The 17,172-nt window shown below is 40.0% G+C and overlaps 1 protein-coding gene across 5 annotated transcripts in view; it reads left to right on the top strand.

Annotated features, from left to right (window-relative positions):
* Positions 1 to 17,172, top strand: part of ARHGEF28 (Rho guanine nucleotide exchange factor 28) — a 146,501-nt gene that overhangs the window by 58,896 nt on the left and 70,433 nt on the right. For 4 of the 5 annotated variants that reach the window (XM_071802036.1, XM_071802037.1, XM_065860418.2 and 1 more), the window contains 2 exons: positions 14,003 to 14,133; positions 15,250 to 15,551. In XM_071802036.1, coding sequence (XP_071658137.1) covers positions 14,003 to 14,133; positions 15,250 to 15,551 — 433 coding nt within the window. Of the gene's footprint in view, positions 1 to 5,908; positions 6,212 to 14,002; positions 14,134 to 15,249; positions 15,552 to 17,172 lie in introns of those variants that run through there. The other variant, XM_071802039.1, reaches the window with a different exon arrangement.

Below are 17,172 nucleotides of genomic sequence, written 5' to 3'. Positions count from 1 at the left end.
AAACAAACAAAAAAAAACGAGAGAGAAAGAGAGAAAAACAAATCTGCAATCAGTCATGAACCAGACGTCAGAGAGCTCCGAGCTGGAGGAACACTGTGAAATCCCAACAGTGGAACAGTGAACTGGGTAACACAAAGAGTTTGGGACAAGGACCAAGATAGTGCAGTGTGCATATGTTTTTGCTTCAGTTTTGTAGAATCTCTGATCCCTTCTTCTTCCCAGTTTTGTGGGTGTTCCCCAAGCATTCTACAGTACTACTGCATCACAGAATGTCAGGGATTGGAAGGGACCTCAAAAGATCGTCCAGTCCAATCCCCCTGCCGGAGTAGGAACACCCAGATGAGGTTACACAGGAAGGTGTTCAGGTGGGTTTGAATGTCTCCAGAGAAGGAGACTCCACAACCCCCCTGGGCAGCCTGTTCCAGTGCTCTGTTACTATAGATTATGCAAAGCTATTTCTCTTAAACTTTCAAAGGTGAATTGCTCTTTCAGTTTATCAAAGAAACAAGATTTAAGTATCACCACTTAAAAACAGTTGCTTTTCAAAAGAGGTAAGTATTGCTAATAGGTCTTTGTAGGGTAATGCATAATTCATTTAATATCATGAACATGATGTTTTTAGCATGAAAATGTTACTCTCACTGTAGCTGTTCTAACTGTAGTTGTCACCCTGGTTTCATTAAAACACTAAAAGAACAGCCTTAAAAATTAATTTCATAGTTAAAATTTTAATTAGCAATATACCTGCAGGGGAACAGTGAGGATTTAGGTATAAATTTAGAATGGCATGTTTTTTCCCTCAGTCTGGATGGTTTACAGCAGCACTGTGATTCCATATGCCCTGTCTTGGGATGGTAAATGCTACATCCTTCTGGAAGTAAATGCAGGGGAGCATAAAACCACTTGGACTGGCAGCCTCGTTTAAAGCAACCCGGAAAGCGGTGCACACAAATTGACTCTGCTTCTCCTGCAGCTTGCCATGACTGTGGAGTGTTCCAGTAAGCTCGGTGGTCTGTGTAGAACAGAGATGGGTAGGGGGTGGCCTGTCGCTCTCAGCAGGGTGTCTGTGAAGACGGCAGCTGTTCTGTGTTTATTTCCAGGCCAGTGTCCAAGAAACTGCACAAATAAGTAACAAAAAAAAAAAAAAAAAAGACTCAAATTTATAGTACTGCATTGTTGTTTTGTATTTTTCATTATATTTCTGGTGTCTGTCTACACAGCTTCTACAGGAGATACTTGTTACAGAAAAGGGGTCTTTAGTGTGGTGGGTTTCATCATCAGCTGTTTGAGTGGAAAAGTGGGGAACACCTGCATGAGGGGAGGTATGAGTGTGAAGGTAAGGGGATGAGGGGCCAGGGCTGTTTAATCTCGTGTCAGAACGTGCCTAGGTTTGATACCTGAATTCACTGAGAGCTATGCTTTTCTGGGAGAGCAAAATCTGCCTCTTTAAACTGGTAGTGTGAGGAAGAGGCTCTGTGACACTGATTGTTCACCTTGTTGAAACCTGTGGCTTCATCAGGGTTGAAACGGTGGAAAGCAGGCATGTTTGCAATGGAAGGGTGCAGTGCAAAAAACTCCCCTTTCCTCCTTCCCCTGCCCTGCTCACTGCCCAGCCCTGACCCCCGTGGGTGATGCAGGACAGAGCGCTCGCGGTGGCGTGCTGATGAGAGAGGTGGAATGCACAAAATACTGTGATATATGCATCTGGCAGTGATGATGGACAGTGACTGCCTGCCAGGACCTTTTGGGGTCCACCGCTCAACAGTTTAAATCCCAGACTGCCTCAATAGATCTCTGTTTACAAAATAAGGAAATAAATGAGCCAGTTTCCTAAAATGAATACACGAATCACTGATTAGAAATTTAGCAATAGGGAAGACCATAAACACAAGGAAGGGAGGTTGTCTGCCATGATCTTAAGGATCTGGGCTATGTTCTGCATTTCTCAATGATCAGTTCATCAGCGATTTGGGAAAGGGAGTTGGGGAGAATAGTGATGTAAAGTTTTTCTGACTGTTCCAGTATAAACTTCCATAAGAAAGACCCAGGCCCTTTGTAGGGAAGAGAGGTGGTAAAAATAACATGTATGACAAGGCATCATATGAGACCTGTGAGGCTGTTGCTGCCAGTAGTCTGCACAGCCATCATGTCATTGTGGGCAGGTGGAAGGAGCATTAGAGTTGGAAGGTTCTGCGTGTGTGGGATCTGGCTGATACTGTTTTGCTTTTAGTTGCTTTTAATTCACATTTTTTGAGTTTTCAACATACCTTTAAGTCTAATGTAGGGTAACGCAGATACCCTACAAAATGTCCGGGTATGTTGGCTGATCCTCTCTGGGGGAAGATGTGCCCTAATTAATAAAAACAACGGAGTAAAGAAGGTAGGAAAGCCATGTGTGCCTGTGGGTCATAGACGCTGGTGGAGAAGAGCATTTGGCTATTCTTACACCATCTTTCCTTGTCAGAGCCTTATCTGCAACTTTGGGAAATGATTGCAGGCTCTGCTGGTCCTGGGGCAGAACCAAGCTGGAGGGAATCAACTTCATCCCTAATGTCAGGGTAGACTGCCAGAGCAGCAGCATCCAACAGTGACCCTCTCCAGCCTTGTTTCTGGGGTCCGTAGCCCTGTTTTCCGTGCTGTGTACCTTCATTCTCCATCTGGGGGGGCTGAGGGGGTGCATTTGGCCCCGAAGGTTTGTCTCTTTCTGGTCTGTGGAGAGAGAGACGACAGCTATGGAGCTGGCTTAGTGGGGTTTGGGGTGAGGGAGCTGAGTCACCTGCTTGGCGCCTCAAGGGTGTCCTCTGAGTGTGTTGGAGAGCCAGCAGTACTGTTCCATGGAGACCGCGGATGCTGATGACATTCCTCTGCTTCCTTCCGTCTTGCCGGAAGCTGAAGGAATGGTCAGACAATAGACTGTAATATCTCTGTAAAACATTTATATTATACGAATGTGTTTTGGCAAGCATTGGATGAAAGAATTTAAGGCATTACATTATTTATCAAAAGCATTAGCCTTAGGTAATGCACACAAAAACCCCATTTGTTCTTTATCTTCACATCTATACCTTGGTATACATAATTGGAAACATTTTTTCAGTGGAAAGTAAGGTTAATGTTTTCCAGATAGAAAGTACCTTTTATCTCATAAGCTGCCAGATCTCTGTGCCAGATGCATGCAAATACCACCACTGAAATGCTGCCACTTCAGAAACAAAGAGTGGCAGGTGAGAAGTGGATTGGATCATCCCACGAAGTGCAAGAGCGGGGTAGAAAAATGTTCTTAGCCAAAGACTGTAAGGCAAAGCTCTTCTTCATGGCAAAAAGCAGCATGAGATCTTTCAATGCTGCATAAAGGAGTTTTACAAACTAGAAAAAAATAATCTTTCATGGGGGCTGAACAGAGCAAATAACGTTATACTCAATTAACCCTTCAGAAATAGAGGTTAAGGTTGATAATTTATCTGTGCTTTCAGACTGTCATTGACAAATTGCTGTGCAAGATCCTATTCAGGGGAGATTGCAGTAAGTGGGTGAAAAGCCTAAGAGCTTGGCCAAGAAATAGAATATAAACGGCAGGAGTAGATGATCAGGTTTTTACCACAGCAGAGGTTTAATAGTTGGATTCTCCAAGTTTTATGTGATAGGGCTGCTGTTGAAAAATTATTTTAACAATCTTCAATTACTCATTTGTATTAGAAGGTTCTAAAGTAATTCTGCTAGTTTGAAGGATCAGGCAATAACTGAGCAATCAGTGGAAACATTTATGCAGCATAAAGAGGTCATTCAGAAAAGTAAATGTCTCGGCATGTAGAATATTTTAATGCCATTAAATGCATCAGCTGCATTTCCGCATTATGAGTGTTCTGTTCAGTTTTAGTTATCCCTCCCTGGACTAAACAGGAGTCCAGGAAGACCAACAGGAGTGAATTTTTGTTGAATGTGTAAGTGAAAAAAGCCAGAATCAGTTAATTTAGAGAAAAGATGCATAAATGGAAATATCATGGAAGTAAGCAAAATTTACCATTTCTCATAAAGTACACCAAAGGAAAAATTGCTATAGTTGAAAAGTGAAAAAAATTAAAACTGGTGTAAAACGTACAGCCCTTTTAAAATGCAAACTAGTGTTCACCCATGGATTGTTCTGCCTTTTGTACATGTCTGAAATGAAGACTTTTATTTGGGTTGGCATTAAATACACCAGCTGATCGAGAGAGCACACTTGGGTAGGGAAAATTGTTGTGTTAAGAGGAAATCTTTTGTGTCAGAGCAGTTTCCTAAGTGAACAAGTTATCCAACAAATATGCGCTATCCTTTCCTCTTCCCTTGAACTGTGGCCACAGCTCAAGGTAGGCGAGGACCCTAGATGCCGTGCAGATGGGAAGGGGTACATCAGCACCTGCATTCCCTGGTACCCAAGGGATTTATCAGTGCAATTTGAACCTGACATTCAAGGGAGTGGAGATATTTTGAAGTGGATGCTTGAAGCATGGGTTTATATCCTCTCTGTATTTTCAGTCATCTATTGTCTGTTGTAATTCCCTGGGGCTGTTAACTATATATATAAATCAAACAAAGCCTATGGGAGTGTCTAATATTTAAAGTGAAAGTCTAAGGCTTCCAGTGTCTGGGACAAATTATTATTTTCAGGCCTAACAAAGCTGGCAGAACTTCAGTTAAGGGAAGGGCAGAACAATGATGTGTTTCAACTGTGTTTTATGTAATTTGTGCACTTTGTGAAGTGCTTATATAATAATTGTTTTATCTTTGAAAACCTGATAGATATTTTTCTAATAGGTTTTGAATTAAATTTGCATTTGAATTTCATTATTTTCTTTCAACAAGTATGTTGTTATCTTTGACTAAAATGTGCATTGAGGAATCGCTTGAAACATAATACAGAAGTAGCGCTGCAGACCTCAGCAGCCTGAAAAATAATTGAAGTGAAGTAAGGAATGTTAACAAGCTCAAATGTCATCATCTTCCAAAAACTGACATTTAAGCTGATCCACATTCCCTCCCCTCCTTTATGTGGAATACAAAACCCCATACATTGTGGGGTAACTAAAAGAAATGTTTGGTGGAGTTGGTTAAGAAACAGTGGACATGTTATTTTTGTATTAGCTCTTGTATAGCCACATTAGAGCCTGTTTAAAAAAATGTACTTTGTGTGGTATAAAGATGTTGGGGGAAGGGATAATGAGTTCCTACTGAATACTAATTGCCTAGGAGTTGTTCAGGGAGACTGTATAAGAATGGAGGATTTGTTGTAAATTAATCACTAGCTGTATTGTCCATTGCTGTGAGGTTAGACCAGAGCTGTAAAGGTGCCAGCTCTACAAAATCCTTATGATTCACTGTCTAACTTGGTGACTGCATGAAGGAGAAAATACTATTCAGACTAAATATTTTTGGAAAGAGAGGTCGTCTAATGACAATGTAATCTTTCTTTGTAACACTTAAGATTTAAGCTCATTTGAGCTAGAAGGATGGGAGCAACAGACTTTTCACTGGGTTATCGCTGGTTTTCCAGACGCGACACCCCAAAGTCTGCCAAAGTTGTAAATGCTGAGAAGGGAGGTATTGCTTGGCAGCCATATAGACAACAGCGAATGGATTAGAGCCCTTAGCTTACTGTTAATCTTTGGTTTCTTTAATTCCAGCTTTTTGCCTGTCCTTAATTTGAGAGTCTGTATAAATCCCACTTTTAACATGAAAACAAAGCCTCGAAAAAGCTTGCAATAGTTTGTTTACTTTTGAGATATATTTTCTCATTCCTTACTGGGCTCCTATTGTTTTCATTTACATCAAAATGGAAAGGTGAGTTAATGATTCATTGGCACACAGTGACCTTTCAAATTGCTCTGGACCACGATTCAGCAGCTCCACTCGAAGCTCTCGTACTTTAACCTCTTTGCTTCTGCCTTAATATTTGCAGCCTGATCTATCTACATGCCTGGACGCCTGAAGAGAGCAAACATTTACAGCTTCTCCCTCCCCTGTGTTTAGTGGGCAATTTGATCCTTCTTTGTCCATTCCTTTATTTTACATCACTCTTAGACTTAACTTGCTATTGAGAACAACGAAGTGCAACTTTGGGAATCTGTTTTCTGTTTGTACATAATAAAAATGGACTCAGACTCTGACTCACCTTTTAATTACTCTTGGCCTTCCTTACCTAAAATGAGGATTCGAAGAAGGGCATCCAAACCAGGTAGAAAAAGCTATCTTCTCTTAAATCTTGCTTAATAGCTCTGCCTCCTTTTTATTGTCTGGTTCTGTGCAAGTGGCTGTAAACAGCTCACATGAGGTAGATTTTCTTGCTTTCTATCAAAAGTCTACCTCCTGTTCATAATGTTTCTGTAGATAATGGTGTTGGAATGTAAGTAAGAAGAAAATGTTTTCTCCAAATTATGTGGTTTGAATTTTTTTTTTCTTTTTAATTTCTATACTCACTCAGAACTTTAAATTTTTTTCTTCTGGTTGCATGTGTAGCTCTCACTGTGCAGCTCAGATACACTGGGAGCTTACAGAGCAGCGCTGCAGTGATTGTGAAAAGCTCTGCTGGTTATGGTTGTTTTCATTTAGGGGGAATTTGGTAATTCAAATATGCCTCAGTGGCTAACAGAGATTTTTAAAAATTATGTACAAAAATCCTACCAGAATGAAAAAGGAAATCTTTTGCCTTCTGTAAAAGAAAAGCTCAGTTGCTCTTTGGTGACAGGGTCAATTACTGTCCTTGCACAGTTAGACGATGCACTCCTTTTTGGAGAAGTCTTTGGGAGGTAAGGATTATAAATGTTGCCAGTATGATAAAGGGGGTTTTAAGGAGGTTGAAAGGCATTGACTAGCAAGTTTATGTTAGGAAGAATTGTCACTGAAAGCTTTAATGAGGAAAGACGAATTTTTACTATGATTAGAAGCAAAGAAATCAAGAGAGAGAATGGCAAAAAATGTGATTTGTATTTTCTTCCATGAAATTGCTTTTTTGTGTTTCAGAAAGGGAAAAGAACAAATAAAAGAAGTAAGAGCCATCAGTGTCACTAAAGTCAATGAGCTGGGAAAATCATGTTGTTTACACAGGCTGAGACTTTGACCTAATTTTAGAGCGAAAAGTGTCTGCAGAATGCACATTTTAACATGCAGAACAGTTTCTGAACATTTTACTTTTATTAATGAGGAAACCCATTGTTTCTAAAGTGCATAGAAGTTTCTGTAGTGTGTATGGAGGCACATACATTCAATGTGCGAAGAAAATGAAAAAATGAAATGGGGTGCAAGTTGTGTGGTGTGAATTCTTTCCATCTCTCATGAGGAGCTGTTTTATCTGTAAATGCTGCAGCTGTGCACACATCCTATTATTTAGCTTTAAAAAAATATTATTTAGGTGTGTGTTGTTTTTTTTTTATACTTTACCTGTTGTAGAGCAGTATATACATATTTGGTGTTAGCATGTTATAATACTGCATCTTGTTCCCTGTCACAGTTGACAGTGTACCAGCACGTGTGGGTTGTATGCACAGCTGAGCATATACATGAGTTTGTTGGAACAAGAAGATGCTCTGTGTGCATGTGCATGTTTTAGTGGTAAAGTCAAAGGGTTTGCTTGTGCTTGGGGAATTGAAATCCGGCTGCCCATGGCGTGGGAGGAGTACCTCTGCAAGAGTACAGCAGCCTCGTGGTCTGTGGGATATTTTTTCTGGTAGTATCTGCACATGGCCAGCTGTTCCTGGCATGCAGGTGTGGGGCATGATGTACCTCGCAGCAGCATTTCCATCATGCAGGAGTTCAGATCTCAGTGAGCAAGAGACCTGTAGTGCCTGATGGGAAGTGGTGCGGGATTCTTCCACCCCATCTTGAAAGTCATGAAGTCATTGTGTACCTGTGCTGGCTGCTCCAGCTGATCCAGGCAATGAAATGTCAGCCCCCCGCCCTCCCCCACTGAACCAGCAGCCTCTTGGTTTCCTGATCTGGGGTTGCCCCCACTGGGAGACAGGGGAGCTGTGCAGGCCTCCGATGGGAGACTCCACAGTGGAAATTCTCACACCCTGCTTTGCACCATATGCGTCAGTGTTTTCAGGTTTTAAGTTCCCTGCATACAGCAAGGTCAGCTCTTGTCCCTGCTTGGAGACCTCTCAGGCTGGGTGCTGGAGCCTCTGCCCTCCCCCTGAGCTCCTGGGGGCAGCAGAAGCCAAGCCAGGCTGTGTGTCTTCGGGGCAGTGCATGGTGGCTCCTTCCCTCCCGCTGAGCCTGCCTGTGCCTGGCATAATTAAAGGTCAATTAGGCTCAACAGAGTATGTGAACATGACTGTGTTGTAGTGGTTGGGCTGGAGACTGGGCAGGGGGGTCCTAAATTTTGTTGCTTGCTGCAAGACCCCTACTGGTATTTATGTTGTTATTCAGTGTTAAATGGCCATAAGCTAGGTCTCTTCTCCTCTCCCTCCAGATGTATTCCTAATCCTTGTGCTGTAATGTCTTACTTGTGTAGTGATGGTGACTCTCAGAGCTTTTTTGGAAGCTTTAACAACCTCAGGGGTGCTGAGAGTGTCTGGCTCTGACAGGTCTGTCCTGCTGTGCTGAGAGGTGGGAATTATGTATTGAGTCCAATCAAGCAGAGGTGGGAACTGAAACCAAGTGTCCTCTGTCTTGGGAAAGTACTTTTTCTGTTTTCTGTTGTATAAAATGAGACACCACCTTATGTTTTGTTCTGTATTCATTTACATAGTAGGCAAGGTGCTGGCTTCAGGGGGAAAGGTCAAGGCTGTGAATCTCATGTTGAATGGGAATGCTTTCTTGCAGTCCAGGTTTAGGTAACAAAGATCAAAGGCAATGATTAAGAAGTGCCTTTATCCTCAGTGTTTATCAGTGGCTACTTTAGGAGCACATTTTGCACATACTTGATATGATTTCTAGCATCCAGACCCCTGATCCTCTCCACGTAGTATGTCGGAAATGCAGTGCTTTCAGTTCCACTCTATAGATTTAGAGCAGTTAAATGTTTGGCTTTATGAGAACAGCACTTGAAAGCCAGCCTTGCTTTACATTCCATGTGCTGTTCTTACATACTTGCTAAATTTTGCTGTCATGAGTAGTTGCACTGTCTGAATGAAGTACTAAGACTCCTGAATTAGGGATGCAGCTAGCCGTTGAAACTGCTTGTATGGTCCACATCTACAGACATGCATGTCACTTTGGTCAGCCCCTTGCCAGGAATTTGTGGAGTTCTTTCCCCAAACTCAAGTTACCGGTTGTGGATTTAGAGGAGTATTTCTGCAGTCCCGTGTGACTAGTGTACCTAGTTGTCTGCATTTTTTGCTGACTTCATAGCTCTGTTACTTCCAGTTGTACATTAACCCCTGATCGCATTGCTGGGGGTAAATGTGATGAGCTGTCTGAAAACTATTCATTGTATTTAGAGAAGGGAATTTTATATTTCCTGGCTCTCAGTTTGGTCACGTTGATGTACTTCACTTCTCTTGCTGTGTGCTCTCTCACAAAATGATTTAAGTTTTGATTTTTGTGGAAAAACAGTCAGTCTCATGTTCTTGCCATTTTCCGACACAGTTCATTCAAGGCTGTACATTTTCATGTGCCAACGTTAAGTATGTTTTGAGTTATTGCTATGATGATCATGTGGGGTTTTTTTTGAAGTTAAAGTATTTTTATAAGCTTTTTTTTCCTCATAAAATCTTCAGCCTTTGCTGTATGACTTTGAAGATACAGAGAGTTTGTGCCTAGTTATTAATTGGTCAAGGTCTTTTATTTTATCCATGTTTGGAGATTATCCTTCCCAGCACTGTGGCTTTTGTTCACCTATATCTAAATAATGCATTCATCTTTCTTGTCTATTTACCAGGCAGATGGCAGAGAGCCACAGGCCCTGTTAAAAGAGATATGCCTTTATTTTTATTTTTCTGTGGCCGTGGCACAATATACAGCCAGGGAGCATTCAGTTCTGGCAGGAGAATCAGGTTGTTGAGCTGTGCTTGCTGGTTTGTTTCAATACCAGAGCCAATTCTGGTGTGTCATATTTGGGTCATTTTTACCTTAGCAAGTATCTTGTAGTCCATTACTGACACCTTTCAGAGCTAAAACTCTCTGGGACACCTTCAGCGTCAGGAGAGGTGCGAGTTTGCCCTGGCAGTCTTAGCTTTCCTTCCCTATACCATGCTGGAGTTCTACATCTGCAACGAGGATAATAATTTTGAACGGGTAGGGGAGATTTCTGAGATATTTTGTTTGAAAATGCATTTTGTTGATATTCCACATCTTTCAGCCTTGCTGTGTATTATTACTGGTACCCAGTGCAGCAGCCAGCAGTGGCCTGCTGCCATTGTACCCTGGTGGAAGGTCTGCTGATGGTCATCATGAAACCGATATGACTCGTAGCCAGGGAGGCAGGCTGGAGGCAATTAGTGGGGCTATAGGAATTCAGCATGGGATGTGGACGTTTGTGATGGTTTTGTCATTTTTTTAAACTATACTGGCCTGACGGGTGGAAATAAGTTACTAGCACAGTCAATGTGTAATCAGTCATGCTCTCCCCTGCATTCAACAAAGTCTTGAAATACTTCTGTTGTTACAAAGTTAGTTTGGTGTAGTCCCTTCACGGAGGTTTGAAATCGGGGCAGAGGAGGAGTGAGAATAAGGAGGTACAGTATGGTCATATCACAGAATCACAGAATGTCAGGGATTGGAAGGGACCTCAAAAGATCATTCCATCAATCCCCCTGCCAGATCAGAAACACCCAGATGAGGTTACACAGAAGGTGTCCAGGTGGGTTCTGAATGTCTCCAGAGAAGGAGACTCCACAATCCCCCTGGGCAGCCTGGTCCAGTGTTTTGTTACCCTCGCTGAGAAGAAGTTTCTTCTCAAATGTACTGATGTAAAGTACTGCAGATAACGTATTCTGATATATCTTCTTGTATTTGCAGCAACTTTCTTCAAAAATTGTTACTTAGGTTTTTATTCTCTTACAGAATTTTATAATAACGTAAAATGTGGTACTAGAAGTTGCTGTATAAATAAAAATGCAAAGTAATAGGGTGATTTTTTGTTTCTGGCTTGGGTTGTGTAATTCAAAGTGCAGTCCATTAACTGACTGTAGGGACCCCAGCTGTGGGGACTGTTGCTGAATTTAAGAAGCTGTCTCCATAGGTTCAGGTTTACACCATGATTTGGGAGGCCCTAACGCCTGGTCTGTTTTTCAAGGGCTATGTGTTGAACCTTTGCAGCCAAATACCACCATTGCCAGCCATACTCAGTGGCTTTATGTATGAGAGGGAGCCTGTGTCAGGGAGGTTAATAAGCATACAAGAAGCAATGGAGAATCTGATTTTTTTTTTTTTTTTTTTTTAATGGTTATTGGTTTAAGACCAACCTTTGGAAAGCTTTACTTGCCACAAGGAAGTACTGCCTGTTTTGCCAAATCCTGTTTCCATATGCTTTTAGCTGGCAAAGTCTCAACTGCTCTAGAAAACAATGCTTTTTTAATATTTATAAACAAAGTCTTCTGGATCTTAGCAGACATTAGGAAATGGTTCGTAGCATTAGCAGTTCCCAAGATGGCAGTCACTAAAATCATATTAAAATTCTTGCAGAAGGGAGAAGCAAAACAAGAAGCCTGAGGATGTTTTTAATGGTATGAGGTCCTACAAGGCCTGCTATGACTAGAAACCAAATAATTCATGGTGTGCCATTTCTAAATGGGAATTTCCAGTTTTCTCTTAAGTATAGAGCTTACTGTTCTTGGGCTTTATGAGATAGCATCTTAAATAAAAGCTGTGGTGTAGCATTGCAGTTTTGGCAGTGGTTCAAGACTTTTTTTTTTTTTTTTTCTGAAGGAACAAATGCCCTAGACCTTGGCAAGTGTAGTTTCTAATCCAGTGTCATTTAGACATTATAATTTTAGTTGCAATCTTGTGGCCATAAGAATCTTGGATGTGGCTTTGAGCAACCTGATCTAGTGAGAGATGTCCCTGCCCATGGCAGGGTGGGTAGACTAGGTGATCTTTAAAGGTCCCTTCCAACACAAACCATGCTATATGATTCTGTGATCTTCCAAAAGCAGTTTAATTGTTTTAGGAATATAGTCTGAGGCAAGTCTTTAGTGGTGTCTTTTGCTTTCCACCTTTGCAGAAAATAAATTTCTGGTGCAGACTAAGAAGGATTTTTGGAATACTTTTCAATAATGAACAAATTGGGATGACGTTTAGTGAGAATTTTCATTGCAGATATTTTTCTGGGCATAAGACTTTATCACATCATTCTTATGCTAGTCTATCTCAGTTCACTTCCAATGGCAATGCTTGACTTACAGCATCTTAAAAAAAAAGAAAATTACATTGCGACTGTGTGCTTTTTTATTTTTTATTTTTTTTAATTATGTTGTCAACAGTCAAGAGGAAGGCTGGTTTCTACTTTGTCAAATTTTGCTGGTTTTACAATCAGAATACAATATTAGGCCTTGACTACCAACTGAAATACTGGACTGGTGCATGTTCTTCATACTGGAAGGCAGCTTTAAGAGAAGTGGGCCTGCAGGACAGACAGACAGTGTTTCTGTAACAGTTGGTTAGATTTTCTGCTGCTCAAAGCCATGAAATAAAGAGTCAGCCCATGCTGCTTTTTATAATATTTACAATCATGAACACATCATTGCAAGCTAAACTCTGAACTTCTGTTAATGGTTTCTGGTGAAACTGATAACTTCTTATTTCAGTACCAAAAGCAGATGAGATGCAGTCTTCATCCCAGGCATGTTCCTGGGACAGATCTCGATTGATTACTGTCAGTCTGTAAAGGCACTGTTTTATTAGTATCCCTCTTACTATTTTGTTGCCCCCCGCTTCTATTTTTTTTTTTTTTTTTGTAGTTTTAAGAACAGTAATCTGCTTCATCAGTTTCCCTAGGTTTCCTGTAGCAGACTACCAGACTCAGGCATAGATTCCCGAAATTCTTCTAAAACAAACAACTTATTTTCAGGGTACAGTGTAGAGCAGCTCAGGCTGGTGCTTCCATAAGAGAGACTGTCAGCAGAAAAAAACCTTGGACAATTATACCACCACAATCCCTCACCCCCTGCATGTCACTCTGGGCCAACTGCAAAATTAGGGTCTGGAGTGTCACAGTTCTTCATTAGATCTCATCATTTTTGTCAGGCGGGCTGTCAATCAAAGTCCTGACCTTCAGTTGCTGTTTTGCACCTGTGGCTGAGGAAAAATAAGTTCCTGGCAAGCCAAAACATTCTTACGTTTCCTCTTCTCTTATAATAGATGCTGTTCTATTCCTTTGCTTATCTCCGGGGTCGCAACTCCTCTTATCTTCTAGCTTGAAAACTCTGAGGCCTTTTTTCCTTAACAAGGCAGAAAGTTTGAAGGTTCACAGCTTGCAGAAGTTATGCTAAGCAAACTTACTTACGCTAAATGAATTTTGTGTAAGCAGTTTCTGAAAAAGTTCTATAAGAAGCAGCACACCCAGTAATTCAATAAGCTAAGGTTTATTCCCTAACATTTCAGTTGCTCCCAGTAGGTAGAATGCCTTAGTAGAGTCATTATTTGACTGCAATAGAAAGTATTCCTTTCACATAATGTATTAGATGTTAGATATTTAATGTATAGGCCAGAATCATGCATATTTGATCTCAGCCCATAAATCTTGTCCTGTGTACTTCTGCAATGACAGATCTATACAGAGTTCTAGCTTGGGTGCAAAATAGAAAGGTTTGCTAACCAAGATACAGGAGCACTTAATTCTAAGTTATGTTAATGATTCTATGGTACCTTTTAACGTCTTGTCAACCATAGGGTTCATGGAACATGTAGCAAGTCTTAGGTAATTAGGAAATGCGCAGGTTTTTGAGCAGCCACACAAATATTACTTCAATTGTAATCCTAAGATCTGGTGCTTAATGTTTAACTTTGGCATTTTTATGACACTATATATACATGAAGAGAAAATGGTTTGAGATTTAATGGCATATTTTGCACGATTTCTTTTTTCCAGAGCAGAGACACTCTACCCTTGATCTTCTCAGGAAACTCAAGGCTCCACCTACTTTCTTTGCTGCAACCAGACTTTCTGCCACGCTGAGTGGAAGTGACGAAGTATATGCAAACTGCATGGTAGTAGACCAAGTAAGCTGATGTTGGAACTTCTGGCAAACATTTCATCATCTTCTGTTAAAGTAACTTATTTCTGTGATAGTAGGATCTTCTGGATCTGTCAGCAGTGGTGTGTGGCCAGTTATTCAAGATCTAAGATAAAAACAGTAATACCTTACTCTTCTCAGTTGTATTTTGTAAACCATTTATGAGGTCAACAGATTTAGTTGATGATGGGCATTATTCTCCCTAGCCTGTAGGGAGAACTCTAAGGCAGCTCTTACTGTCTTTTCTATGTGCTTGTGAGCTGAAGGGTATTTGCTTCTTTTTAAGAATCATTAACACAATGTAACTTGCTTGTGTTTACTTCAGATTTTTCTGAATTCTATGTACATTCATAAAAGAGACAAATTTGCTGATGCTGGCTAATTTCAGAAGTTAATTAAAGGCTCATAGCTGAGCTTATAGGTTCAACAAAAATGAGACATTGCTGAAAAGGTGAAGTCAATGTCATACAACTGGCATGGAGCATTTGCCTTTGTGCATCTCATCTGCACAGTGAATGTACCATATCTTTGAATGCAAATATGGGCTGCTGTAGAAATGCCAGTAGTTCTCTCTGTCTTTTACTGAGAGAAACATCATTACAGTGGGAATGAAAACACTTTTAAAGTGAGCTGGTGAGGAGGAAGTTGGCAGTCTGAAACACCAGGACTTTGGAAAGGCTTGCAGTCATTCCTTTCTTCTTGCTTTTGTACAGGTGTTTTTTGAAGACTGAGTGTTTTTTTTGGGTGTGTGACTTTTCAGTACTACTCAGTGTCTAAATAGACAGCAATAAAATAAATAAATTAAATAAAACCTATAGAGATATGAATTGGTACTTTTAACAAAAGGTATAAATGTGAGTGAAAAATCCGTGGACTTGCAAACACTAATTCATTACTATGCTAATTAGGGAAAAAAGTAATGCAGGGTCTAGGATCTCTTAACCATATAGCTTGCCTTCAATTCATGTGCTGTAAAAAGCAATAGGGGGAAAAAAAGGCAAAACATATAAGCACGAATGAAATTACAAGATACTCTCATCCTTATTCCCTGACAATACATCTTGTTACTGCCTCTTACCACCATTCACTTTTTCCTCTGCAGGCTGGAGATTTAAAGACTAATTACATTCATGGAAATGGTGTCAGCAGCGAAAACCGTCTGAATCCCACCAACTCAGTCCTGATGGCTAAGAGCTCTTCGTCTCCCTCCCTTGAGGAGGATGACCAATATATATATCTTCCTAATGAGGGAAATCAAAGGCCAGTGAAAATTGGAGAAAATGCTGGTTTAAGACATACTGTTACACCTTCAGATTCGTATGGAGTAGATTCATATCTTCCATTCAAGACTCCTGGATTCATTAAGGATCGAGGACAACTCTATGCCGAAATGAAAAAGAAAAGGTATTGAATTGACTTGATGATATGACCAGGATAAGGATTATTTATGATAACCTTTTATTTCAAAAAGATGAAGCAGAATCTTGATTAATAAATATTATTACCAAAGTAATAATCTGTTTTCCATCAGTGATGTTTAAGTTGGTGTAATGATCTTTTTTCATAAAATAGTTACGAAGACATTTTTTACAAAGAAAAAGTGTCCTCCAAGTAAATTAGTTTTTAACACAATTTATACTTCTGTTCCTTTTTTTTTTTTTTTGTATGTAGTCTTTAAAAAAGAAAAGAATCAGCTGTTTGGTGTAAGACTTTCCATTGTCGCATATTTGTTAGAAACCACAATGTCACCCTCATTTTCCTCAGTTATATTTTCCATTAAGAAAATAGTCCAAAATCTGCAGAACTTTCTGGGACCTTTCCACTCTTTGCACTGGCCTGTGGAAGGAGCAACTTATTCCTGATTGCATGTATATATATATATATGTATATGTATGTGTATATATATGTATATATATGTGTATATATACACATTATATATATATTATATATGTATATATATGTGTATATACATATATATATATATATACACTTTATAATTTTTTTTAACCTCAAAAGACACAGTGCACAGTACAGCTTGTGTTTCTGAGAGGTTTTCTGCTTTCTTCTGGAACACGAGGTTTGCTGCCAACAGTCAGTGGTCTGAGGACCCTCCTCCAGATGGCTTTAAGTTGTGCTGGAAACTGGTTTGCTTCAGGAATGAAGTGTGTGCTTTGGAGGTGAAACTATGATTTCTGTTTTTAACAACTAGTGAATTTCCTTGATAAAAAGGCATTGTAGTTTCTCTGGATAGAAGAGGCATGAAATCAGCTCCTTCTTCTATAGGAGGAAATTTTAATCTGTCCCCCACCTTTTAAGAGTGTTTAGACTAGTTGGAAGTAGGACATCAGATCTGTGTAAACACAGCAAGAAGCAGTAGCATCTGTCCATTGACAATGAAAGTGGGCAATAACACTTTCTCTGCCTTAATTTTGATTTTCTTACGCAACTATGAAGTCCTATTAAGAGAAATGTTTTAACACAGATAGGACCACAAATGTCAGACTAGGAGTTGTTCTTTCACAAACCTTTAATTTTTGCTGGCTATGGGGATAACATGTAGATTACTAGAAATAATCATCTGCCTCTCTGTCATAAGCTTTTTTCTACTATACATTTTTAAAGTATTCCCACCTTTTTCAAGACCTAGGTCAGGTACCTATATATGACCTTTAAGAGTTTATATGAAGAGATGTGATTGAACTTAATATGTCAACTGTAAGTGATGCAAATATTGCACATCAAATAAGACTGTCAGTATGTAATTCCAGTAGCATCTTCCTTGAAGGATCTGAGGTCATGTGGCAAGTCACTTAGCAGATCTTTAAACCAGCTGGTTATGTCAGAAAAATTTCTAGGGTAAGTTACCCCAGTAAGACAGGCATGCTTGTCTGTTGACATAGGCATGTCAACACATTTCCAGTTTTGAAATGTGACAGTAACTGATAATGTGGTTAAATAATTATTTCTGGAATATCGCATGGGCTGTTACTAGGAAATATTGTGAAAAATGGTCTCCACAAGTAAA

Source organism: Patagioenas fasciata, chromosome Z (assembly GCF_037038585.1).
Source record: "Patagioenas fasciata isolate bPatFas1 chromosome Z, bPatFas1.hap1, whole genome shotgun sequence".
NCBI classification, from domain to species: Eukaryota; Metazoa; Chordata; class Aves; order Columbiformes; family Columbidae; genus Patagioenas; species Patagioenas fasciata.
This window is presented reverse-complemented; position numbering and strand designations above follow the sequence as displayed.